The sequence below is a fragment of the Maniola hyperantus genome, chromosome 8, assembly GCF_902806685.2.
Source record: "Maniola hyperantus chromosome 8, iAphHyp1.2, whole genome shotgun sequence".
Lineage (NCBI taxonomy): Eukaryota > Metazoa > Arthropoda > Insecta > Lepidoptera > Nymphalidae > Maniola > Maniola hyperantus.
The window spans coordinates 6,826,862-6,854,328 of record NC_048543.1 but is presented as its reverse complement, the minus strand read 5'-3'; the positions used below and the strand labels follow the sequence as shown (position 1 = coordinate 6,854,328).

Genomic DNA, 27,467 nt, shown 5'->3' with positions numbered 1-27,467 from the left:
GTCAATTTTTAATTCCCGGCACGCTCGGTGGGGCGCTTTGAATCGACACAAAAAAAACCTTTCATTTTAACCGACTTCAAAAAAAGGAGGAGGTTCTCAATTCGTCGGAATCTTTTTTATTTTTTTTTATTTTTTATGTATGTTCCCCGATTACTCGAAGACGCCTGGACCGATTTTGAAAATTCTTTTTTTGTATGAAAGGGTATACTTCAAAGTTGGTCCCATTTAAATTTGGTGAAGATCTGATGAACATCTTCGAAGATAGATACTGGAACTCTTCAACGGATAAGAGTAAATTGCTCGCGATCAGTGTAATAGCTTAGTAAACAGTAGATTTTTAACCAGTCATAGCATAATTCCATGGGGCCACTAAAAATTGTGAAATAAAAATTTTTTACAAAAAAAATAAAAACCGACTTCGATACACAAACACTAAAAATTGAAAAATAATTTAATTTATTACCGAATATATTATGTATACAAGAGTTAATATAGTTCCATAATAATATTTTTTGGGGTCGGTGCCAATAAGGTGCCATTGTGGAGTCTCATAAAAATATGAAGTCTAGACGACTCGCGCAGCTAAAGCTAATTGGCAACGGCACCAAAAAGTATTATTATGGAACTATATTAACTCTTGTATACATAATATATTCGGTAATAAATTAAATTATTTTTCAATTTTTAGTGTTTGTGTATCGAAGTCGGTTTTTATTTTTTTTGTAAAAAAAATTTATGTATGGCATACCTTAGGTAATCGTACCTATGAATCGTACAGTGTCATTACCTTAGGTCATTACAGTGTACCCCAGTGAACCCAGTGACAGTGAACCATAATGTACGAATGTAGCTAAGCAACGTATGTTATCATTTACCATTGTTTGATTATTTGATAATACCTATTGATCATTTCAGCCAATTTCAGGTTTAATGTTAGTCACAATTGCTTTTTGTAATATGCTTTAATTAAATAGATAAACTCAAATAATAAATGGCGGACGAAGAAGTACCAGATGAAGGTGGAGAAGAGGGTAAGTAGTCAATAATTATATTTCTTTATAATGATAGTTTTGTGGTTTTTACCTACACTTGAAGGCAATTTCATGGCAATTTCTTAATAATTTTAAAGGCATACATACCTACCTAATATCAAAAATACTCATACTTAATAGTTTTGATTTATCGTGCAAAATGTCGAAAAAATACAACTGTAGTACGGAACCCTCGGTGTGCGAGTCTACTCACACTTGGCTGGCTTTTTTGATAAAATGTATTTAAAATTATTTAGAAATAAGTAATTAAGTAGGAAAAAGGTGTACGAGATAGTATCCGAAAGGTAGATTTTGAGCTCAAATTCTCTCCATACGTTTCTACGTAAAGCGGTGTGCAAGCGTAACCTCCCACGTGTTGCGTGTCACCGTCACGCGTCGCTATCGCGTAGTTCGCGACAGGTCGATATAGCTATTGGGGTATGAGGCGAGGGGCTGCCCCGCACACCCGCGCTATCCCGCACCGGGTTAGCGCGGGGGCTGTGCGCCGTGCGGGTGTCCAGGGCGTCCCCACCTCGATTGCCTTGTCAACCCCTGTCGCGAACTATAGACCGTAAGTTCCTAGTTGAAAGTCTATCAGGGCAATGATTATATTTTTTAAAGTAGATAGCTATATAGAGTCTGGCTAACGAAATAAGAGACTGGAAACGCGGGCCAAATTAAAAAAATATCAGTAAGGCAACTCTGAAATCAGTATTAGTAGGAACCTAATTTGATACTTTAGAATTACTTATTTTTATTTCTGCTTTATCAAATTAAGTTATTTCAGGTATGTCGTACTAATTTCAGAGCTGGCCCTACTGATATTTTTTATAATTTGCGGCGCTTTTCCAGTCTCTTCTTTCGTTAGCCAGACACTAGTGTAGGTAGGTAAGTAATATGAACAAAAAATACTTGCTTTAAATGAGCACTAACGTTAAAATTATAATTAACTAAACTGAAACCCAGAACAAGTGCCCGAAGAAGCTGATGCCGAGGAGGAGGCAGAACAGGAATCCGTGGAAGAAGAGTCTCAGCTCACAGAATATGATCCGGATGACTTTGTGTCTGGTGCTGTGAACAGCTTGGACTCGACTATACCTCTCGACCTATTCGAGTTTGAGTATCCTTTCGATATTATAAGTATAATCAAATCTAAGGCAGCCATCTCCACGGACGAGAGAATTGCGGCGACAGTCTCGCCGAGCCACCAAATTCGATACAACTCTTATAACCTATAGGCCAATCTCCCCTGAACGATAGATACTATCACATAGATATCTACTCGTGTGATACTATCGCCGACGATAGTTGGTCGGACTCGTTGCGATTCGCTCGCCCGTGGAGATAATTTTGGGAATGACAAATAAATCGAAAGAAGGAAACTACTTATTTAAAAAAAAAATCTACTTGATGACTGAATAAAATAAGTACTATGTTGAATAGGAACACCGATTCACAAAATCTAAATATATAAAAGAAAAAGGTGACTGACTGACTGACTGACTGATCTATCAACGCACAACTCAAACTACTGAATGGATCGGGATGAAATTTGGCATGTACTCGTAGATAGCTACTATGACGTAGGCATCCGCTAAGAAAGGATTAGGTATTGAAAGTTCAACCCCTAAGAGGGTGAAATAGGGGTTTGAAATTTGTGTAGTCCACGCGGACGAAGTCGCGAGCATAAGCTAGTATTCATCTATTTTATGAGCGAGCGACGTGACTATTTTTTTTTTATAAAATGTTACTCACTACCTACTCGATAGGTTTTAGGTACACTAAAACACGAAATGCTATCAGTCTAATTTCAAGTAAGTAGGTATATTAAGTACCTATACCTAATTTATAACTAACTAGAATCTACTAAATTTAGCCAGTGATTTCGTCCGCGTGGATTTAGGGCTTTTAAATGCTGTAGGAACTCTGATTTTCGGGGATAAAATGTTTGTCTCCTACTTAGTGCTAGCATGCGCGCCATCGAGAAAATTTTGTCGTGTTATCTAGGACCTCTAGGACCCAAGTTATCATCAAGGATTTATCCACGTACCTACATTTAGGTTTTTTTTTAAATCTCGTGGAAACTCTTTAATTTTGTCTTTATTGTCCTCGGAATGCAAGGAAGATCTGTACCAAACTTCGTCGAATTAGTTGAATAGATGGACCGTAAAAAGCAAGCAGTCAAGCAGACGCAGTTTCGCATTTCAGACGACCGGGCTGTCCCTGTCGTCATCGCCGTCGTCAACCGGAGCGATCACGCACTCATCCGATCCGAATCCGTGAAAATATGAATATAAATGTCATAAGCTACCATACAAATAGTTCTATGACAACTTCGGAACGTATTTTCACGGACTCGGATCGGATGAGTGCGTAACCGCCGCAAACGTCCTCTGCTAGACAAAGCCATCTTGTAGGGACTATCACATGACACAGTCTTGCGCTGTGGCCTGTGCTGGATCCAGCAGCTTCCTGTGACTCGATTGATGGGGTCTTTCGTAGTGGAAGTCTAATGTATCGGTTATCCGTGGGGCATCGATATCCTAGATATCTAGATATTATGCTAAGATAATGAGTTTTGCCATAATTTTATCAATACTGTGTCCTATAAACACAAAAAGATTTTCATATGGCTACAATTGCAAGAAATACTTCAATCTTTGCGCTTGTGACGATGCTGTTGTATGCTGGGCTGCTGGAAGCATCATCACGTTCTTGGATGTCAACACTAAACAGTTATGGTTTCGACGAAGCACCACAGGGGGATCTGTTGGAGCTGTTTCGGTAAAACCACAGAATTATGTAATAGTACTAACGTAAAACTGCGAATCTTATTTTACATGTCCTTAATAAGTCAATCATGATTAGACCTAAGTAGTAGGTAGATACCTACTTACGCAAACCAGAACTATAACACACAATTAATAGCTGTTATAGAAAGAGGTGGTTAGTTTTGTTTAAATTGTGTGTAGAAAAGATTGTTCAAGTATTATTTTAAATAGTTTTTACGATATTTTGCTATTACTTATTTTTTTTTAATTTAGTCTTACAGAAGAGATCCAAATTATAGAATAGTTATCGCTGAAGGAAGAGAAGGTGAACGTGATCCTATAATACTACTTTACACTTGGCCTCAAATGGAGATAGATGCTGTTCTAAGAGACGGAACTACTAACGCTTATTCCATACTTGATTTTAGGTAAAACTTAAATTAATGCAGTTTCATTTTATAAACAAAGATTTTGAAAAGCAATTTGAAGATGGATTTATGACATTCTTTCTACCTATTTCTATTTCTTTCTTTGTACATCATGGTCATCATGGTAATCTTCCTAATACCTAATTACCTACCTTACTCGAATTTTTACCTTCAGGCCCAGAGTTTAGAATTCCTAAAATTTTGGAATATGCAAAATGTTTAATTTCAATTTCCAAAATGTTAATCCCAAAGTATGATATTCACAAAATATTGAATCCTAATAACAAAAACATAAGAATCGGTTTGAGGCGACCAAACCCAGGGTGTTAAAAAAAACTAAGTAACTATACGGAGTTGCTAACTAAGCCTATTATTATGGTTAAACGTACATAACAGGAAAAAATGGTGCGGTGTAAAACATGGTCTAAAATGTTGACCATGTTTTATACCGCACAACATATTTTTATAAATTCAACATTATAAGAATTCAATATTTTTGGAATTCAACATTCCGGGCCTGAAGTTTTTTTTTCAACATTGTTATAAATATTATTCAGTCCAGATGGCGAGCTTTTGGCTTCTGTAGGAAGGGAACCTGATTATAATTTGACGATCTGGAACTGGAAACGTCACACAATTCTATTACGCACATGTGCATTTACATTTGATGTTAATACCGTCATGTTCTCACCTTATTGTCCTGGCCAACTTACTACTGCTGGTCAGTATAGACTTTTCTTTTACGTATTACCGAATTCATAATCTTAAATACCCCAGTTCAACTTTAAACTGTGGATACCTAATTATTTTCAGGTGCGGCTCATATAAAAATGTGGAAAATGTCAAATACTTTTACAGGCCTAAAGCTAAAAGGAGAACTAGGGAGATTTGGTAAAACAGAGATATGCGATGTTTTGGGCGTATACCCAATGCCAGATGAAAAAGTACGAAAATAAAATTATATTCATTGAAATATACACCAAAAATTAAAATATATTTATTTCTATATCGCACATATTTATTCCTTTATCGTACATAGTTTATTTACTTTTGAAATGTTATTTACAGGTGCTTTCCGGTTGCGAATGGGGAAATGTTCTAGTTTGGGAAGCTGGTCTAGTTAAACTAGAAGTAACCCAACGTGGAAGAAAGTCTTGTCATAAAGCGCCAATTGTTTGTACTCATCACCTTACTAACGTGTTACAAAGATGAATGTCTTAAAGCTGCAAGCAAAAATTTTTTAGAGAACCCCACGTTTTTTGGATATAACATTCGTTTTTGTTCGTATTTATAAAATGTAGCCTATGTTACCCGGACCATCAAATCAGTTGACACTTCATTCATCAAAATCGGCTCAGTACTTTGGGCGCTCCGGTGGAACACACATAAATACAAGCCTACATACATAATATACACATAGACTGCTAAAATAATAACCCCTTCCTTTTGGCTTAGCCGTAGTCGGGTAAAAATAGGCTCAACACAACGAGCTTATAACTTCGTAAATTTTCATTAAATATTTTTGGAATTTTGTGTACTTATACCTATATTCTTTAAAAATATTCGACACGTGTTTCGGTTTTTGCGTTAACTAAAACTAACGTTGTATAGGTTAATATAGGCTTCACGAAACATGCAACTAAGTACTATGTTCACTCTTATGTTCTCAGCTTTAATGTTATAAGAAGTTTTTAGAATATGGACCCTTAGAAGCGCGCGGTGATAGCCTAGTGGGTAAGACACCGGCCTCCCGGTCGGGAGGTCCAGAATTCGATCTGGAGCACCTCTAACTTTTCGGAGCTATGTGCATTCCAAGCAATTAAATAACACTAATTGCTTTATCGATGAAGGATAACATCTTAAGGAAACCTGCATGCCTGGGAGTTGTCCACAATGTTCTCAAAGCTGTGTCAAGTCTGCCAATCCGGACTAAGTCAGCGTGATGGATTGCCTTCTCATTCTGAGAGGAGACCCGTTCTCAGTAGTGAGCCGGTGATAGGTTGATGATAATGATGTGTATCAATAATAACCAATAATTAATAAAGTGATGGCATTATGGCGTCTACTCATTTTTTCACGCAACTTTGTTGTTTGCTGTTGTTAAAATAAATTGGAAGTGTTTTCGTATTTTTTATTATTATTTCAGATTCAATTTATGTTAAGTCTAGCCGGCGATGAGGTCACCACGATTGGTTGCGACGGTTACGTACGTGCTTGGTATTGGGATACAGTGGAGCAGGCAGATCCTCCCGAAGACGATCCTTTCGTGGAACTCAACCCAGTCGCCGAAACTTGTGTACATTCTTTTACTTTTTAGCTCTAGATAGATAATCGGATATTCGCTTAGGTACATTGCTTATGTAATGTATATTATCTACATTTATTGTATAATTTTGTGATATATTTAATTTCATAAAATTATTAATAATTATGCTTTAGAAAACCTCAAGAAAAAGAAAAATGTGTTTATTTGTTTAGGTACCAGGCTGTCAAATTATGTGCTTGAAACATCAAAAGGACATGTATTGGTATGCTCAAGTAAGTTAAATTATAGTAATAAATGGGTCAAGTGCATACTAGTGCATATCAGAAGCCAGAATACGCATAAAATAGGGTTCCGTAGTTATGCCTGTTGCAAAAAAATTTGACGGCCATTATTTAAAGAAACATCATAATGATTTTTCCTATTCAAAGACGGGCTAAGTATGCTTTTTTGTAGTAGTAGTACCTGACAGGATTCTATGACTGCTACAGCTTTTAAAATGGCAATGATGTATCATCATGTCAACAGACAGACGAAGAGACAGACTAGATGAAATTATAAGAGTTTCTTGTTTTACTGCGGAACCCTAAAAAGCTACAATATAATCGTTAATATTAGTAGGTATTTGCAAATTACAATCTTAAAATATATAATACGATTTTTAAATAACTATTTTAGGATGGGAATGGTGGAGTTTGGACTGTTGAACTGGACATAGATAAATTAGAATGTAATCATCGTAAAGTGATGACGTGTCACTCCGGTGGTGTCGTGGCAATAGCAGTATTACGCACATATCCGATCATTATCACGGCCGGAGAAGACGGCGCTCTTCATGCGTATAACACTGAAACGCATATTCTACTAGCGAAATACCAATTCCAAGCTGCCGTGACTTGCTTACTGTATCCGCCAATAGATGTAAGTTGCCACTTTTTCTTTTTTTAACAAGTTAGCCCTTGACTGCAATCTCACCTGGTGGTAAGTGACGATGCAATCTAAGATGGAAGCGGGCTAACCTGGAAGGGGTATGGCAGTCTTTATTAAACCCATACCCCTTTGGTTTCTACACGGCATCGTACCGGCCACATGCATTAATTAACTAGCTAATCCACCCCGGCTTCGCTCAAGTGGAATTTTTGAAAATCGGGGGCTGAAATTTGGAAAAATCCTTAATAGGTAAACACGTACTTCTTTATTTTTGTCCAAAAGCTCAATTATACCAATTTTCGTATATTATAAAAGCAATAGTATTTTGATTTGCTGCGCTTAGCTATCCTTGATCTTATTAATGACGTACAGTACCTACCTATTCATGATTTTAATTAAACCAAAAAGTTACTTTCTACTTTCTAGTAACCATATTTTTTGTTGTGTTTCGCCAGGTTGATGCTACTTCTCGTATAATACTAGTGGGCTTTGCGGATGGCATCATGAGAATGCTACTAGTGCACCCTGAAAGACTGCAAGCTCATTCATCATTGATAGAAATCCATGTCCATTCTGCACTCACTATTCACAGTGACGATTCTGAAAACGCCGATGTTTTGGATTTAATATCGGTAAAATTCTATTATTACTAGCTGCCCCGGCGAACTTCGTACCGCCTAACAGTCGATTCTTTTTCAGGAATTTTTTTAAATTTTTCTCTCCGTAAGAACCATCCTCGTAGTTAGTATTATAAAAAAAGAATTAGCGAAATCGGTTCAGCCGTTCTCGAGATTTGCGATCAGCAACACATTTAGCGATTCATTTTTAAATAATACAGATTACAAGATGACGCCCCTGATGTGGTCGAGACTTCTTCACGTATCCTATGGGAACTTTGTGGTTTTACGGGATAAAGGTGTCCTGTGTCCGTGATGTGTATTACACCTTTCATGTAGGTAGATCTTCAGTAATAAACGGACCGTCCGACCGAGCAGTTGTTTCATTGATCCATATATCTATCATCCGTCTCCAGAATGCAATCTATCTCTGTAACGTTCTTCGAAATCGCTTAAATGGATGGGCCGTGAAAAGCTAGCATCAGCATAATATTATAGTATGGATGGATGAAATCTTGATGATGCCCGAAACTTCGTTCGCGTGGATTTAGGTTTTTAAAAATCCCGTGGAAACTCGTTGATTTACCGAGATTAAAAGTAGCCTATGCCACTTTTTAAATTCTAGGTATTTAAAAGTATATCCCTGCATAAAAAATCACATCGATCCATTGCTCCGTTAATACGGCGTGATTGGCATGACAAACCGGCAAACAAATACACTTTCGCTTTATAACGTTATCTAATAGTGATAAATCTTCAAATACGAGTACGCGGCAAAAAGTAATGTACATCGGCCTTTAGAATGACATTTCAGCTTTGTAGAGCGTTGTCTCTGTCACACACCAATATGACGTTTTGGCGGTCTCAACGACAGAGACATTGCTCTACAAATCCGCTATCTCCTTCTAAAGGTCGATGTAGGTACGTTACTTTCGGCCGCGTACTGTATCTCTTGTAGCTATTTCAGCCATAAGATAAACACGTTAATTTTGCAGTTACTGAAACCTCATTCAAAAGCCATAACTCAGATAACAATAAATGAGCCCCGTACGCTGCTAGTAACATGTGGCGAAGACTGTACGATATTTATGTATCATTTAGAACTGGGAACACCGTTTACTTTAGAAAGACTAGGATTTATACAGACTCCGAATAACGTCGCTTACATGACTTGGAAACCAAATGAAGTGAGAACCAACATCATTCAAATTTTTTAGAGTTCATATAAGTACTTTTATATCTACCTACTGGACGTAAACGTGATCTTTTAAATTGTTTTAATTGTAATAAATTTATTTAAGGAGCGTGTGCTACTTCTATGTGGACAACTCGGCGTTATTGTTGAAGCAGAATTACCTTATGTTCCTGTCCAAAAATACACTGAGATAACCACTTTCAAACAAAAATTCGTCTCCTACGAAGAAATTCTCGTAAAAAAATATTAGTAAGTTAAAAATAAAGTCAATGCATAAAATCAATTATAAAAAACGATATTTCTTTTAAATAAAAATAGCAAGCAAACGAGCAGGCGTTAAACGTTAAATGTTTAACATTTGCAGCACCATTTTTTTGGTACAAATAAGAAATCTGGCAGTTATAATAATTAATATTGTGTCACTTCTTTTAGTCTCCGCAATAGACCATTCCCAACAGAAGAAGATCTTGCCAGTATAGACGAAGAAGCTTTAAAAGCTCAAGAAGAAGCTGAGAAAGATAAAGACGATGAGGAGGATGTGTGGGTTGGAGAGATACAGCTAGGTAAAAAATACGCTATACACGTACATAACATCTCCACTGAAAACTTATTTAACTTACAGACGAACACAGAAACCAACGCCTCCAACGGCCATCGCCTCTAATACTACTCGTATTTAAGAAAAAAAGTTAATCTATATAACTAAGAACTAGTATGTTAAGAGCAGTTACGCACTGCATCCGATCCGAGTCCGTGAAAATACGTTCTTTTTTGTTTTGTATATGGGAGCTTATGATGTATGTCGTAGACAATTGCTGGTATTCTCACGGATGACGGATAGAACTCGGATGACGGAAGTGTAGTGCGTAATCGCTGTAAGTGTACCTATTTCATAACAGTATGCACAGCATGGACTAATGACAAAAAATTTGGTAGCTATATTACAATAATAATATTATTTGTCTTAAAATTTAGTAAAGAGAACGTCATTCAAGTCCTACTTTATCTAAAAGGATAGCAAGTAAGACACTAAGTAGACCTCCAACATTGACTATAGCGATAGGTCAGTATAATTTATATAGCACGATACAATATTTTTGTTCTAACTTCAGAGGAAGAGGAGAATATGCCCGGCACTACGATAACATGGGCGGAATACTGTGAAGAAGGCATTTGGGTGGTGCAACAGGGCACAGGGGCGTTGCTGTTAGTTAAACCGAAGCACACTAAAATTATAAAATATGGACCCTTTCCTGGAGCATGGAGGGAAGATATCACAGTTTTAAAATTTCTGTACGTAAAAATAGCAAAATTCTATGAATACTCAATTTCGAGAAAATAATTCGTTTAGTTCGATGATAGACGTTTGATAGACCTAAGTATCTATTCATCAACTTTGTTCGTTCTTCCGATTTAATTAGTAATTCAATTATTTATAGCCCACGTCATGAATGTATGACCTAAATTCCATTTAGGCGGCCCAAGACCGTAGCGTATGGAAGTCCCTACAAGAGACCTATGTCCAGCCGTGGACATCTATCGCCTGATGACGACGATGCGAAAACGACGAAATCGAACATTATAAAGGAATCAAACAACGATTTAAAAGTATCAAACTATTTTTCGAAATCTTTCTAAGAGATAATATCGAAAAAGGTAATTTCCCTTTGTAGATGTGAACGACGCTATTTGGTAGTGGGCACAAATACCGGCTATATTCGCGTATTCCGAATGCCGACTGAGGAAGAAGATTTTCCCGAACGTCATTATATGACATGGATGATGGCTCAACAAAAACTACTCAAAAAACTAAAAGGCAGACGTCTTGCGAAAGAAGAGGTAACCTATCATAAGCAATATATTTTATTGGGTCTAAGACTGCTTTTTCACCAGTGATGTGCTATGCAGGCACATCTATGATGGAAAAGCAGCCTATCATATTTTATTTTGATTACAGAAACAACCAACCCCTCGTATAGATTTTGATGACAACTATTACCTTCCAATGCATGACCGTTATACAGGTGCTTTAACATGTCTGGAACTTAGTTATGATGGCACGTATGTATTAATTTTAACGGATAGTTATCTTTTTGATCATAAGAAAAGTGCTATCAGAAATACTTATAATATCATGTTATTGTTAACAGGCATTTTTATACGTGCGCTTCTGATGGTAACATATTTTCGTATGTAATCAATTTTACTGAACCATTGATAACAGCGCCTGAGATCCCTCGACTTGAAGAGCTGCCAGTGAGTTTTTTTTGGTATTGTAACTAAATGCGATGCCCACGACTTCATCCACGTGGATTTCGATTTTTAATAATCCCGTGAGAACACTGATTTTTCGGCATGAAAAGCTTATGTTCCTCCCCGCGATGCAAGCCATCTTCGTACCACATTTCATGAAAATCGGTTATACGGAAAGGCCGTGACAGGCAGACGCATTTATATGCATTTATAATATTACTTAGTATGATGACAGTATACTTAATATTACTTAGTAGCGGCAGATAATCGATAGATTAACGTTAGTTTTGAAGCAAAACGTGATTGAAAATTTCAGAAAATGGAAAGAGTCAAAGAACCTAGCACCATTGATGGGGAACTAATGTCTCATGAGCAACTCAAGCAGAAAGAAGAGTACGACAAAATGATATCTATTGCGAACGCGCATAAAAAGCGTGTGCGTGATCAATTGGCGGAACTGACCATTGAATACACTAAGTTAATCAAAGCGTATGTATTCTTAAACTAGACTAAGTAGTTAAAATTGTAGTAAACTAGATGATGCTCGCAAATTCGTCCGCGTGAATTTAGGTTTTTAAAAATCCCGTGGGAACTCTTCGATTCTCCGAGATAAAAAGTAGCCTATGTCCTTTCCCAGCATGTAGGCCATCTCTATGTCAAAATCAGTTAAACTAATGAGCTTTGAAAAGCTAGCAGACAGACAGACACATTTTCGTATTTATAATATTAGTATGAGTTACTTGATGCCTATTTATTGCCCAGGCCACGGCTCGCGTGCGGTAGGTAGGTGTTTTGAAAATTCTAATCTTAAACTAATTTTTCGGAATAAAAAGTGTCCGCTCCCAGACTGAAATACTTATTTTGACGATGACGAGACGAAATTCAAATATTTTTGCCTTTGACAAAATCGAGTCAGCCGTTTAGGCGTGAATAGACAACAAACTGACAGAGCTACTTTTGCATTTATAGTTTGGAAATTATTTCGGTTTTGATTAAATTCGACCTCACACCGGAATCCGCAGCATTGGAAGACTACCCACTAGGATGACAGACGACATCAAACGAGTCGCAGGGAGCCGCTGGATTCAGGCGGCGCAAGACCGTGCTTTGTGGAAGTCCCCACCTATGTCTAGCAGTGGACGTTTATCGGTTGATGATGATACACCATCGATGATGATGATGGTGAATACTCGTACAAACCTCATTTTTAAATGCCTTATCAAATCGATGGTAATAACCTACCATTTACATAGGTACACAATAGTGTGCGCAAAACAAGAAGTCCAATCTGCAACTTCAGTTTGGACTTCATCTTTTGCACGCATTATACTTAGGTAATACTTAATATCTTTAATTATAAGTCCCGTAAATTTCTATTGCGCGGAACCATGTCTCATTAACATCAAAATGACGTCATTTTGTCGTCAGCCGAAATATAAATATACCATCAGCTCGAAACTTCAGTCTAGTGCTGACGTAACTAAAATGGCTGCCACGCGCATTATCAATTTGCGGGATATGATTGCGGATTTGATGCGGGATTGCCTATAATAATATCGTCATGTGATAAACATTTTTATTAGAAACCGCTTGTTGCCATTCTCGCAACAAATTGATGTAACACTCGATCCTCGGCCGCTCGTCGTTCAGGAAAAAGAGTTGGACGATATGAAGGCCCTCACTCTCCGCAAGCTGGCCCACCAGCTAGAAGCCTCAAATTTAGCTCTGCATAAAATGTACTCCAGAAATATCGTGCAGCTTGATGTCTTCCCTTTTACTTTGAAAGCAATCAAGTAAGACAACGATTTTTAAAAACAGATACTATAATTTTTAGCCATACTTGAAAAATATTACTCGTGGGATCGAAACCGATGTTACTTTGCGAAAATTCATTATACATACACGAGGAACAAGAAACGTGCAGCATGCTCTATGCATCGCCCGCCCACTCGCTACTACACATAATTATGCAGGAAAAACAAAAAAAAAACCCACCGCCACCACACATCACCACGCCAATCCTCTAAACAACTTCGTAAGTTTCACTCCTACACTCTACAATGCACAATAATAATTTGTCTCGCTTCAGCAATGCGCGGGACAGCAATTATATTAATACAACATGGCAATTAAGTACCTATGTACATTAAATTCTAATATGTTTGTATTCGAATATTTGAAAAGAGTGCTGGTTCTTCCCGGTACCAGACTTTCCGAACCAGTTTTAGATTTCTCTGACGCGGTGTCATTACACATCAGTAAATGTTACCTTATTTGATGAAGGGATCCTGAAATAATGATAAGGCCTTTACGACAGAAGAATCTTTCAAAGGCATTTTATGACCAGCTGCAAGAAGTCCACCAAAAAATGGCAGAAGCATCTCTGCGAGGAAGGTAGGGTACTTCATTAATCCTTAGTTACTTATTATTTGTAATGCCAAATTCAAACCTCTGAGTATAAGTAAGGAGTATATAAATAAGAAGGCGATTTACTGTGTCTCTTAATTTTGATTATATTTTTTCACGCTAATCTCAGGAATTTAAATTTATTCGCATTAGTCGAAGTAGAAATTCGGTAAGTGCTTACCTATGAACAATAAAGGTTATTTTATGAGATATCGGTATATTTTTTTAAATATTATATTAATTCAGGCGTGCTGAATCGACGACTTTGAAGGCAGCAGCTAAAATGACATCCTGGGGTCCCCCTCGGGTTGCATCCTTCTTGCTTGGCTTACCGCCAAATCCTCCTCACCCTTTAAAAAAGGCTCTACGCAACTACTACCAAAGGATTAATCGGCATCATATACAATTCATTGAGGTAATATCATTCTTCCTAAATTAAAGCCTACATCAGTAGCCAGTAGGATACATCGTAATATACTAAATGGACTCATAAATTGCGGTCCCATATTTTACTAAGTATTAAACCTATCTATTAACCTATTTTATTAAGTAACAACTATAAATACGTATGAAAAATGATGTTTTGAAAACCATGATAATAATTATCAAGTTATTTATTGTTTTAGTGGCAAGAACATTTATCCCGTAAGCCAGACCCAAATGCTATGCCGCCAGGGGCTGCAGAGGCACTCAAGGAAGCTGAAGATACTATTGGCAACCGGGTTCTGAAAACAGAACCAGATTATGTTGCACCGCATGGACACAATACACAGCTTCGACTTTGTCTAACCCGCAAGGAGGTATCTCGTTCCTATCCTATTAGATAAACACACCACACTATTCACACACCCTGAAATTCACTCTGAAACGCTGTCTTTAGGTATTATCTAGGTAGTATCTAAGGTAAAAATTATTCTTATAATAATCGATAGTATGTACTAATAGTTATGTCTTCCACAACTATTACTTTGTATAAAAGCCCGGGCGAGTACAAATCGGACCCGCACTCAAAAGATCACTCTTGTACCATCGTACAAGAAAAACTTTTTAATTTTTTTGTGATAGGTATATTCACGGTTTTCAGATTTTTTCTGTGCTGTAAGGCATTGCTACGTCTGCCTTTCATGATTCTAGGTCAACAGGAAGTACCCTATAGATTTTGATTCCCTTGACGAGGTAAATCTTAACTATAATCTTGACAGACAGACAGATAGACAGACGACGAAGTGATCCTATAAGGGTTCTTTTTTCTCTGGAAATATGGAACCTTAAAAAGATACAATAATATTGAGATCATTTTTGAACTTTTTCAGATCTATGACAACAAGCGAGCATTTAACGAAAAAGTATTAAAACTTCGAGAACAGAAAGTGGGCCTAGTATCCAAAATGCAGGATATCGGAAGACGCTTAGGAGAAATTCGTGTTGAGATTCCACACACGCTCGCTAAGCCACCGCCGGTTGTGCCACACATTGATGATGATTTAGAATTTCCAGAGAAAAACTTAGAGGTACGTAATTAAAACTTAATAAAAAATAAGCTAAGATAACAACTCGACTTAACTCAAAAGTCAAAACCCACCTTTACTTCAAAGTGCCGAAAATTTATTCCATGTCTTGGTCATTAAATGCTCGGACTTTAATTTTTATAAATCTCCTATTTCTCAGATAAAACCAAAAGCAGTACTCTTAGGCCAAAGAAAACAAATGCCAAGGAAATCGGAGGAACGCAGAAAGTCCACATTGTATCCGCAACAACGGGCTCGGCAGCCGAGAGTACCATTGTTCGTTCCGATCACAGGTAAACAGTTCAACATGTACACACACACGCACACATCCACATACACAATTACACACCTACTCTTAATATTCTTATTCTAATAGCAATTAATAAATTTGTACGGTTTAAGCGCAGCCATCTTTAAATACAAGAAGGCTGTGGTTTAAGTAATCGATGGATTCGAGAGAAGACTGCGGTGCCCATAACACATGTTTTCCATATAGAATACGGATGCCAAAGCTCTCTATCAGGTTTCAACATTTATTGTGTCTTAACTTTTCTGTGTGATTTAAGGAGCTTTTTTACTGTGCAACATTTTTCTTGGTTGAGTAAATATATTTATTTATTATTATAATTATAAATCACAGTCAGTCAGGGTAAATATTGTAGGCCTACACCTACCTGTAGATGTAAAAAATTCCTTCCCTCTCTTTTTATTTACTTTATTGATGAAGAAAGTATGACGGTGCAATTAAATTAACATGAAGGGCTGCTTCATGTGAATTCATTTTGCTAGAGCGTAGCTTAACTAGTAGGTATAGATGTACTTAATTTTTAACTCTACCTACTCTCTAATCATTATTGCCCAGAAGACGGTTTCCAAACTTCTGTTGTTACATAATACTTAATAGGCTGACATACATAAATGTAAAAGCCTGTTAATAAAGATTAAAAAAAAAATTAATACCTAATAAAATAGTTAATAGGTATTTTTTTTTAATTTTGTGTAGAATCTCGACCATTAACTGCATCTTGGGATATATTGAAATCAAAGCCAGACCAAGAATCTTCAGCTATTGAACTAGAAATACGTGAAAGGCGTATTGAAAGGTAAATACCGAGGAAAAAAAGTGTCACCTAATTTTTTTCAATATTTAACAATCGAAGTCAGTAACCAACAAATGATTCGGAGTAATTTTGAATTTTTCGTTATTAATTTTCTAACCAGACACCTCTATGAGCAAGATATGCTGCTAGTAAATGCTGAGATATTGGTTCAAAATTTCGACTCTCGACTTCGGCAACTTCAGCGTGAACGTATTCGAGTTCAAGTAAGTATTTTTATTTAATTTGGATGCAATAAAAAGAAATAAAATTATGTAAATGTGACACAATCAAGGACTACACATTAACAAGCAACATGTTACAGGAGAACAATCAATTACTAGAGCTGCACTTATACCAACTACATCGAGAAATGACTGTGCTAAATCGTTTTGAAGCACACGAGGATCGGCTGGCTGAAAGAGTTTATGCCAAATTAATGCAGGTGAATTTAAATAAATCAGTGTTTTTTCGACATGAGTAGCTAAGTTCTTTTTCTTCGGATTACTTTTCGGTTAGGGAAGATTAGCAGTCAGATTCGTATAATCCTATTCAATTCTCCGGTGAATCAATAAATTGGGCAGCGCTCGCGTTTACTGTCCACTCTCGCTACTTGCGTTACCACACAACTTTTTCCATCATGATAAGTAGGAGTAAGTTCGTCATAAATAGGTACATTACACTCTTGACTTAGGTAATCCAATTCAGTTTACGATACGCGCGCTCTAAGTTGCTTGACCACAATTTAATCATGAGTAGTTACATATCTGTCGACATCTTACTATGACCCATGCTCGCTTTCACATACACGCTCTCAGTCACTCGCTAGCACTCGTTTATAATTGTACAAATAGGTACCTACTTATCTTCGAAAATCTCATAAGGTGGGTCCTTTTCCAGGTCCGTGCTGTGAATGACCAAATCAATGACTGCAAACAACGTATCGAAGAACACAAAGCGGAGAAGGAAAGACTTGACCTAACATGCCAAGAGTTACAGAGACAGTTTAAGAAGCTCGTGCAGGATAATAAATTTGCCGATTTCCTTCGTAGAATATTCAAGAAGAAATACCGTCCTCCCCGTGATCATGACGATGATGGTATTACTACACATACATAAATTTTTTGTTTGTTTTTTGCTGCTGCGCTAATTTCCTGTTTGTATCGACTCAAAGAAAATTCACGCGAAGCATGAAAATACACAAAAATAACCCTTAAAATATGCATTGCTTTTATTACAGAATCTTCGGAATCTGAATCAAGCTCATCATCCAGTGAAGAAGATGAGGGCAGCTTGGACAGTCGCGATATTGGACCTATACGTCTTGACCCTAATATCTGCCCTGAAGGTTGCGATGTCGATGTCTACAACAAGACTTACGAACTTAGAAATACTCGGTAGGCTTTTTGAAGTAAATAACTGTATACAAGATAATTTTTCTTCTTTTTTTAAAGAACATCAGCCAATGAAAGAAAGAAAGAAAGAAAGGAAAGAAAATGCATTTATTAGTTGTTGGTGTCACAGAGAAAAACAAAGTACAAATGTAGCATTTTCATCTGTGACAAATCACCCAGATGATGATGACTAATATTCCCCTTTCCCCTCCAACTAAGTGTTAAGCTTGTGCTAGGAGTAGGTACGACAATAACTGAATAAATAAATTTAACATTGAGACAGGCTTCTCTATACTTCAAATAAAATTCGTATTAAAATTTTCAAAGTTCAGACAGTATCAGTTTTCTTTTAGACATAAACATGAGCAAGAGATCATAGAACAAGATCGACTAGTTGAGCTTTTACGGAAAGATATTGAAGCACATAATAAAGTGAAAAGAAAGTTTTCGGTACAGCTGGAAAAACGAAAACAAAATTTAAGAGAGTTCATGGTACGCTGTTATGAAGATACTTACACCTTATCTATCAGCCTATTTAGTGTTATAAATTAAAATGATAACAAATTGTTATTTACTTTAGATGGAGAAACAAAGTTGTATGAACGAGGTGGACCAGGTTGTGATACTACGTTATGATCAAATACGAGCGTCAGCATTCCAAGGATGTACCGGGCCAGGTGGACTCTCTGAAACTGTTGTCTTCCCCGAGAAAATGCTGAGCAGACTGCGGAAAAGAGTACTAGAGTTGGAAGACGAAATCAAACAGCAAAAGCAACGGCAGAAGTAGCTAATATTTCTTTATAATTAGAGTTTAGACTATCGATAAAATTAGGAAAGCTTAGGAAATAGAGCAAAATATGAATCTTAAAATCCCACTTTGTATCCTGAACACTTAATTGGTAAGAATAGGAACTTTTCCTATATTTACCCGATTACCAGAAGTGTATAGTAACAGTTATTTACTCATTAATCAACTGAAAATTGGTAGGTACGCGACAGGTTGAAATTGCAATCGGGGTATGAGGCGTGGGAGACGCCCCGCACACCCGCACTTCATCCGCACTCGCCTGCACCGGGTTCGCGCAGGGGCTGTGCGAGTCTGCGGGTCGTTTCCTCCCCGATTGCCATCTCGACCTGTGGCGTAGTGTTAGTTCAATTTTGACGAATAAGAGGGGGTATTGTTAGCTTTGGCATTCTTAATGTTATAGAATACTAGCTGATGCCCGCGACTTCGTACGCGTGTATTTAGCTTTTTTGAAATCCCGTAGGAACTCTTGATTTTTCCGGGATAAAAAGTAGCCTATGTCCTTCCCCGGGATATAAGCTAACTCTGTACCAAATTTCATCAAAATCAGTTGAACGGTTGGGCCGTGAAAAGCTAGCAGACAGACAGACAGACACACTTTCGCATTTATAATATTAGTATGGATGGAAATAATGGCAAAAATAGGAAAGAAAAAAATATGAGGTAAATGATCGAGTTTGGCATCAAATGAAAGGTCTCATTGTAAACATAGGTACATTCCGAAAATATATAATTTGTATTTTAAAATATAAACTAAGTATCTGTCCGTAATGGAGTTTTCAAAAGAAGTAAGAAGCAAGGGACAAAATAAATTTCAAAAACCCAAGAAGGGTTTTGTATTCTTTTTTGGGGATATACCTACTTAGTGGTAAATTAAAACTACCTGACTATTCATAAGCACTTGTAAAACGTTTACATGAATAAAAACATATTTTATTCTATTCTATTCTTAGTAACCTGACTTTTTTTTTTCAGAGTAAACCGCACACATCTATTCCGTATGAACGTAGACCTTCGAGCAATGGAGAACCGCGCTGCGGAAATGAGCGCTCAGATGCGTGATGTGTTAACCCGTAAGCTGGGAAAGCCGCGTAAAGTAGACCGTACGCTTGATGAGCTGATAAGGCAACTTGCAAAACGCCACAAGTTCACCGCTACCCTTGCTTCTGTGCCGCATCTTCTGTCACAACTTAGATCATGGAGGGTAATGACTTCATTACGCCATAGCGACAAATCGTGCGAAAATCATAGATCTTTCGTGCTGATAATAAGTATTATTATGATTGACACGATGATGATGACACGTCTGTACCTATTACTTTTTCAATATCTACAAAGAGGTAAAGTTTGTAAGTTTATAAGTTTGGATGCAGAAGTAGTCTCTGGAACTAATCTAAAACTCTGGATTACCACGATTTAGGAATGCAATTCTTTACATCATCAGGGTTGAGGAGTTGGGTCTTCAAAATCAACGATAAAGTCTCTACTTGGCAGGTACCTCCAATATCAATTTATAACCGACAGTTTCTAAATCCCATAAGTTTTGGTGTTCATGTCCCCTGTAGCATCAGGATTGAGGAGTTGGAGATCCAATTTTTATGGGACAATTATTATTGTGGCAAAGTTTCTCCATCGATTTAAAAAAAAAGTTACGTATATATTATAATACGTTCATAAATCTCCGAGATTTCGGTGCACATAGCACAGTGCACAACTCCTCCTTTTTTGAAAGTTGGTTAAAAAAGTAGCCGATGTTACTTCTTAGTTAATCCTCTACTTGTCTGTAAAATTCCCGTCAAAATGAGTTCAACCGTTCCAAAGATTAGCCCTTTCAAACAGACAGACAGATAGACACAGACAAAAATTTGAAAAACGTGTGATTCAATTATGGTACAGTTCAAATAACTATAATATGACCTTTTGTGGTAGTTATTTCGAAATTACAGACAGGCACTTCAATTTTATTTATTACCTAGTAATCTAGATTAGTCTAGATTATGTGGAATTTTGTAAAGGCTTACCTAATACAATCGTGTTATCTCATCTTCAAGATTCGTATTATAATTTTCAGGAACGTTACAGTCAGCTTGAACAAAAGTATCTGACAACTCTTAATCGTTATTCCGATCGTCTCCGGCTGGCGGCTGCTCTTCAAGCCGATGTCTATCCACAAAAGGTATGAATCAATCAACCACTTCAGCGGTTTTTAGGGTTCCGTACCTCAAAAGGAAAAACGGAACCCTTATAGGATCACTTTGCTGTCTGTCTGTCAGGAAACCTATACGGTACTTCCCGTTAACCTAGAATCATAAAATTTAGCAGGTAGGTAGGTCTTATAGCAGAAATTAGGGGAAAAATCTGAAACCATGAATTTGTGATTTAAAAAAAATACTTTTTAGTATACTTCCACTTCGTATCAAAAATCATACCTAATCATTATTTACTCGGACAGCCAACTAAAGATGCATCGAAAATGGCAGGAGGCTATGAACCGGAGCAATATCAACGCGACGTGGTGCGTCTGCGCATCATACGATCTCAACAGGAACAACAAATTAAGGTATAGTCCGTACAAAATGACTTTTCACGCGCCAGTTTAACTCTGCGGTTCTCCTTTAAAATAAAGACGAAAATCGTACTTTTGACATGAAATTTGACACATAAAGTTAAAATGGCGCGTGATAAGTCATTCTTTTTACTTAAATTTTTATACTTTATTTCTAGGTGTACGACCTAAAAAATGTAAAGATTAGTAATTTCTTCATTTGACCTAAGTACATTTAAGATGAGTAATTTCTTCATTTGACCTAACTACATTTAAGATGAGTAATTTCTTCATTTGAAACTAAGTAATTTTCTAGGATGGCGACTGCGACTGGTATGATGTCGTTGAATGACCTAGGAGGAGTAGTTTCCAAGAAAGCTTTTGAGAAGAGTAACATGTGCCGCTACATGGCCGCTACGATTTCAAACAGCGCTCACTAGGAAAGGGTTGTATATAGATGGTCTCTTTGTAGCAGTGCCGGTAAGACAGCAGTCACAATGTGACGGCACAGTTATCTTAGAAGACCTTCCCAATCGCTCACTCTTGGCCGAGTGATCGTGGCTATGAATTCTCATTTCTCTCTCACCACTGCTCTTGCGATTTCCCTCCACTGACTTCTGTGATGGTGGCATTACGTGCACACACGGAGACCTAACCTTTAATAAATTATAGGCACTTGAGGAAGAAATTCAAGGCTTGCGACTGAAACCACTCTCGCACATTGTGTCTCCGCCCCAGTGGTCGCCACCTGAATCAGATCGCTCGCAAGTTTACCTCCACATGGTGCGACCCTCTCCAAAACCATTTCGACAAAAATACTTTCCCATGTAAGTACTGGTATCTACACAATATTAATAGTCTGTTCTTAAAAAAATCTACCGAAGGACTGATATAAAGAATAATGTAATGCAAACAATTCCGCCTATCCGCACTTGGCCAGCGTAGTGGAATATAGCCAAACCCTTCTCATTCTGAGAGCAGACCCGTGCTCAGTATCAAGCCGAACGATGGGTTGATCATGTTGATGATGGCTTGTTTTACCTCTTCGTTTATTTTTCGTCATGATGATTTTGGAAAAATGTTTCATAAGTAGGTAAGGTACCTACATTTTTATATACAGATAACAAAATTATTTAATTAGATACTTGACCCACGACTTCGTCCACGTGGATTTAAGTATGTTTTTCAGAAACTTTGATTTTCCGGGCCAAAAAGTAGCCTGTCTGTCCCCGATTTATGTAAACTAACTCTGTACCAAACATCAGAATCGGTTGAACAGGTGGGCCGTGAAAAGCTAGCAGACAGACAGCCTCGCATTTACAATATTAGAATGGATATGGATCATTAATACAGAAAATGTACCTAAATATAAAATTGTATAGAACGCCCTTGGGATCACACGTGAAGTTGGTGTACGAAGTGAACTTGATGAAGCTACTTTACGATTGCCTCGACATGATGAGGGTTTCACGAGACGAGGCTGATGTACTACTGCAAGAGCTTACTAAAGAACTACCAAAAGTTATCTCTGGGTCTGTATTTTCAAACACCTTTTTTATTTTTATTCTATAGCACATCGTAAAACCGATAGACGTTGGGGTCCCTACAAGAGACCTATGTCCAGCAGTGGACGTCTATCGGTTGATGATGATGATGATGATGATGACGATGATGATGATGATATCAAATTAACCTCTGACGTGGCAAATGCCCATAATATTGTACATTTAAAAATAGTGGCAAGGGTACACTTTGGGCATCTTCTGAAATAATATGGTAGTTACTTTAAAACTTTTTTACACTTAACTCATTTCAGTGAAAAAACTCGCTTTGAAGTTGTGGACTCATTGGTCCGAAAGTGGCTGCTTAAATATGGTGGCGATCCAAGTCTTTACAAGAAACAAACACGTGCTTTCGATGCCCTCGCCACTTTGGCTGATCGGCTCATTAAACAACATGTAAGGTTGACTTTCGCTTTTACAACTATGTACCTATGTCTTAGACACAATGACGATGTTTGAAACATGACGTGGTCTACTTAAAATTTAAATGGTAATGTACCTACTGTGGTTGCGGTGTGTTAGGTACTATCTTACTACGAAATGGCGGGGGCGCCTACAGATTACCTCTATCAGTTAGGTACCTATAGTCCCGCGCCTCGAGCGTGTATGAGTGTCCGACTCGGCGTCTATTATGCATGTCTCCATTGACTCTGATCGCTTTCTGCTACTTTACAACACACAACACACCAAATATTAGGTATTTGGCTTTATTTTTGCTGGCTGGTGTATAGGTACGGTTAAAGTGTACACACCTATAGTACGCGACAGGTTGAAATGACAATCAGGGAAGAAACGCCCCGCAAACACAGCCCCCGCGCTAACCCGGTGCGGGCAAGCGCGGGTGACGTGGGGGTGTGCGGGGTGTCCCCCGCCTCATACCCCGATTGTCATCTCAACCAGTCGTGGATTATGCCTATCACTTGATAAAAAAAGCATTTGATTTTTATGTAGATGTCATTTGTTTAGTTAAGTAGTTATTTAAGTTCTTTTAATTTGTCAAGATATTTTGCAAATGCTGTGTACACATTTTATAGATACATTTCTCAGCCTATGTTTGTTTATAAATGTCGTAGTTTGTGTTAAATTAATGTATTGTATGTGTTTCTAATAAATAAAATAAATAAATAAATGAATAGATAATTTTGTAGATACAAGAAATTGAAGGTCTGGACTCCAAAGAACACGACTTGATGCAGTCGCTCGAAACGGCTTTAAAAGATGTTGCTGGCGTACAGCCTCTACGTGAAAGACTTGGTCCCGCGCTGGCGACTTTGTTGCATACCACGCAATCAGCTGAACTAGGTATAATTATTACATCACTGCCCATGTTATAAACGCGAAAGTGTGTTTGTTTGTTGGTTTATTGGTTTGTTGGTTTGTCCTTCAATCACGTCGCAACGAAGCAACGAATCGACGTGATTTTTACATGGGTATAGTTAGAGACCTGGAGAGTAATGGCATAGGCTACTTTTTATCCCGAAATATCAAAGAGTTCCCACGGGATTTTTAAAAAGTTCAAGCCACGCGAATGAAGTCGCGGGCATCAGATACTTAGTAATATATTATTTGCAGTTACAGTTTTGTTCTAAGTTCCAAAGATTTTTTTAGTTTTCCTTGCAATATTTCATACAGGCTGCTCTCTTCTTTACAAAGAATTCACAATGCCGAAATTTGCAGTGATCAGAAAGTCAGACCTCATAAGACAATACAGAGTATTCTCTTCATTCAATGGATGTATAGTAGGCGACAGGTGGATATGGCAATCGGGGTGGGGACGCCCCATACACCAGCACAGCACCCGCGCTAACCTGTTGCGGGAAAGCGCGGATGGCGTGCGGGTGTCTTGTTCTCTATTAATATAATTATGTATGGAATAACCTGAATTTTATCATTGCAGAGGGCGTAGAAACTACAACAATGACAATGACTTCGCTAATCAATTCCCTTATTAACGAGGAACATCCCCTGACAGCAGAATCTATTGATGCAATTGAGGTTTTTGACATCGTTGAGGATCTAAAAGGTGTGATATTTTTTATCTACCTAAGTAATAGATGTGGGCAAGTTACCTGAACCAAAAGTTATTCAGTTCAAACGTTGTAGCTATAGAAGCAGGCGTTACTCTGTCCATGGTATAGGTACTATAGGAACCAAAAGCTTTGAATTTCTTTCAGCGGATTAAAGCTTTTGGTTCCTTGTTATTCAGTGCAGTTAAGTTTTCGCAAGCTGAATTATTTTATACTAGATAATGCCCGCGGCTTTGTCCGAGTGGATTTAAGTTTTCAAAAAGCCTGTGTCTTTCCCCGGGATGCAAGCTATCTCTATACCAAATTTCGTCAAAATCGGTTGAACGGATAAGCCGTGAAAGGCTAGCAGACAGACAGACACACATTTGTATTTATAATATTAATATTAGTATAATAATATTAAAATAAGTATAATTAGTACCTATATTAGTATGGATAGTATGGACCAGGTACTTACATGCTTTATAAAAGTTTGTCCGAGTTCTATCATGTACACAATAGTGTTTGTTCCTTCATCTATGATACCTATCAATCCTAATGCTTCAAATTCTTTCATGGCTGGATGTACCATGGCCAAAACTTCTTAGTCGACTGGGCATTTCCCTTTAAGGTTAACATTTAAACAGATTGTGGTGTAAATGCGCCAGCCGAAGAGTTGGAGAACGTAGTCAAATTGGCAATAGACTGCCTACGTGCACAACTCGTCAGCCCTGAAGAGAAGCAACGCTTAGACAAGGACATTCAAGAAGCGCTGCAAGTGGTATGAGTAATCTCTACATAGTATAAAATAAAGTCGCTTCCCGCGTCTGTATGTATGTATGAACGGGTAGATCTTTTAAACTGCGCAACGGATTTTAATGCGGTTTTCACCAATAGATAGAGTGATTCAAGCGGAAGGTTTATAGGTATCGTTTAATTCTCAAAAAATTAGAGATCCCTAGGGAAATTGAAATAATGTGAATTAGGTCGGAAAAAATCCTCTCTATTTGAGAGTTTCCGAGGCGTGCGCTGTCTAAATCAATGTATGATGAAATTGTTTCTCTTATAAAGTTCTACAAAAAAGTCCGCGATAGCATACATGTATCCACATTAGTACATAATATATTGCACCCATGCGAAGCTAAGGCGGGTACTTATCTACTAGTTTCGAAAAGAAACCTAAAAAAGTAATTTAGATGATTATAAAAACGTAAGCGCAAATAATGAAGAAGCGCGATTTTTTTTCTTTAATAATAATAATTTTACAGAACAATATAATGTAATCGACAGCGACCTATCAGTTTTCATCTGGGTATAGAATTGGGGGCGTGATAATTTATTTTTGTATCAATATGATCTACTTATGTAAAGTAGATATAGAAACCTGTAACTTACCTACAATTACAAAATAAAATTGATTATGATTTATAAATTATTGAGGACCAGAAGATGCCCCCCATCGTCGTCCGTGTGGATTAAGGTTTGTAAAAATCCCGTGGAAACTTTGATTTTCCGGAATAAAAGGCAGCATAGTATTATGTCTGGCTCCGAGATATAAATTGTCTCCGAAATTTTGTCAGAATCAGTTGAAAAAGATATGGATTTCGGCAAATATAGCATGGATAATCGACTAGTAATCAGAACCCATAGCGAAAGTGTGTTTGTTTGTTGGTTTGTCCTTCAGTCACGTTGCAACGAAGCAACGGATTTACGTGATTTTTTGCGTGGGTATAGTTAAAACCCTGGATAGCGACATAGGCTACTTTTTTATCCCGGGAAAGAGTCCCCACAGGATTTTTGAACACCTACATCCACGCCTACGAAGTCGCGGGCATCAGCTAGTATACATACATAATAATATGATCCTTATTGTTTTCAGGCATCGCTAGCTGCGACACAGTCTTCGTCTAAGTCGGATTTGGGCGACAAAACTAGCTAGGAGCAAGAAAGATAATTTCAACTTTCCGATCTCGTTAAGTTACGAGAAAGCACGGAAGAATAATTTACTTTAATAAAATAATTATTATCGTTTTATACTGGTTATAGGTCATCAATGCTTGAAGACCAATGTATTCGACCAAAGAGTGTGATGTAATAATGGATCCGAGACGGTCGCTAATTATGGGCCTCATATTGAAATCTCAGAGGCACTCAGCGGGTGATGCGTTGGAAATAACGATGCTTGGAGTTTCTCTACATGATCAAATTAGAAATGAGCAGATCCGTAGGAGAACTAAAGTAATTGACATAGCTCAGCGGGTTGCGAAGCTGATAAGTGGCTATGGGCAGGACACGTAGTTCGAAACACCGATAGACGTTGGGGCCCCAAGTGCTACAGAGTGGCGACCTCGTGGCTCACACCGAAAAGAGCAGCGTTGAAAGACGGGGGCCTTTCAACGCTGACTACGCTCTAGGTGGACGGACAACATTTGAGCAAGTCGCACAGACCGTGGCATATGGGAGCCCCTACAAGAACCCTATGTTGGTTGATGATGATGATGATGATATAGGTACATCTATGATTCATCAGATGATATATTGTCGCCCATGAAAAGAATAGGTACAACGCTCGCTCTCGTTCTGTAAATAATTTCAAATAAGTACCTACATAGATACTTAATAATACCTAGATACTTTATGCAAAATAATGTACTTA

The 27,467-nt window shown here is 37.6% G+C and overlaps 1 protein-coding gene across 1 annotated transcript; it reads left to right on the top strand.

Annotated features, from left to right (window-relative positions):
- Nucleotides 1-981: 981 nt before the first annotated feature.
- On the top strand, nt 982-27,467 carry LOC117984665 (cilia- and flagella-associated protein 44). Its single transcript, XM_034971294.2, has 42 exons — nt 982-1,031; nt 1,998-2,151; nt 3,653-3,815; nt 4,076-4,230; nt 4,788-4,951; nt 5,044-5,174; nt 5,299-5,403; nt 6,377-6,526; nt 6,709-6,768; nt 7,172-7,414; nt 7,879-8,055; nt 9,036-9,227; nt 9,342-9,484; nt 9,668-9,798; nt 10,348-10,528; nt 10,909-11,074; nt 11,193-11,296; nt 11,386-11,491; nt 11,805-11,977; nt 13,072-13,281; nt 13,772-13,882; nt 14,141-14,309; nt 14,521-14,694; nt 15,208-15,405; nt 15,563-15,695; nt 16,406-16,505; nt 16,624-16,726; nt 16,825-16,944; nt 17,400-17,598; nt 17,740-17,896; nt 18,247-18,385; nt 18,474-18,676; nt 19,674-19,902; nt 20,770-20,874; nt 21,151-21,258; nt 21,916-22,070; nt 22,626-22,775; nt 23,060-23,201; nt 23,954-24,107; nt 24,703-24,828; nt 25,459-25,592; nt 26,691-27,467. Exons 1-42 carry the CDS (start codon nt 992-994, stop codon nt 26,748-26,750), a joined length of 6,117 nt encoding a protein of 2,038 aa, XP_034827185.1. The 5' UTR covers nt 982-991; the 3' UTR covers nt 26,751-27,467.

Coding starts and splice junctions, on each gene's coding strand:
- LOC117984665 (XM_034971294.2), top strand. CDS start 992: ATGGCGGACGAAGAAGTACCAGATGAAGGTGGAGAAGAGG. Junction 5,175..5,298: donor ACCCAATGCCAGATGAAAAA/GTACGAAAATAA, acceptor TGTTATTTACAG/GTGCTTTCCGGTTGCGAATG. Junction 25,593..26,690: donor TTCAAGAAGCGCTGCAAGTG/GTATGAGTAATC, acceptor TATTGTTTTCAG/GCATCGCTAGCTGCGACACA.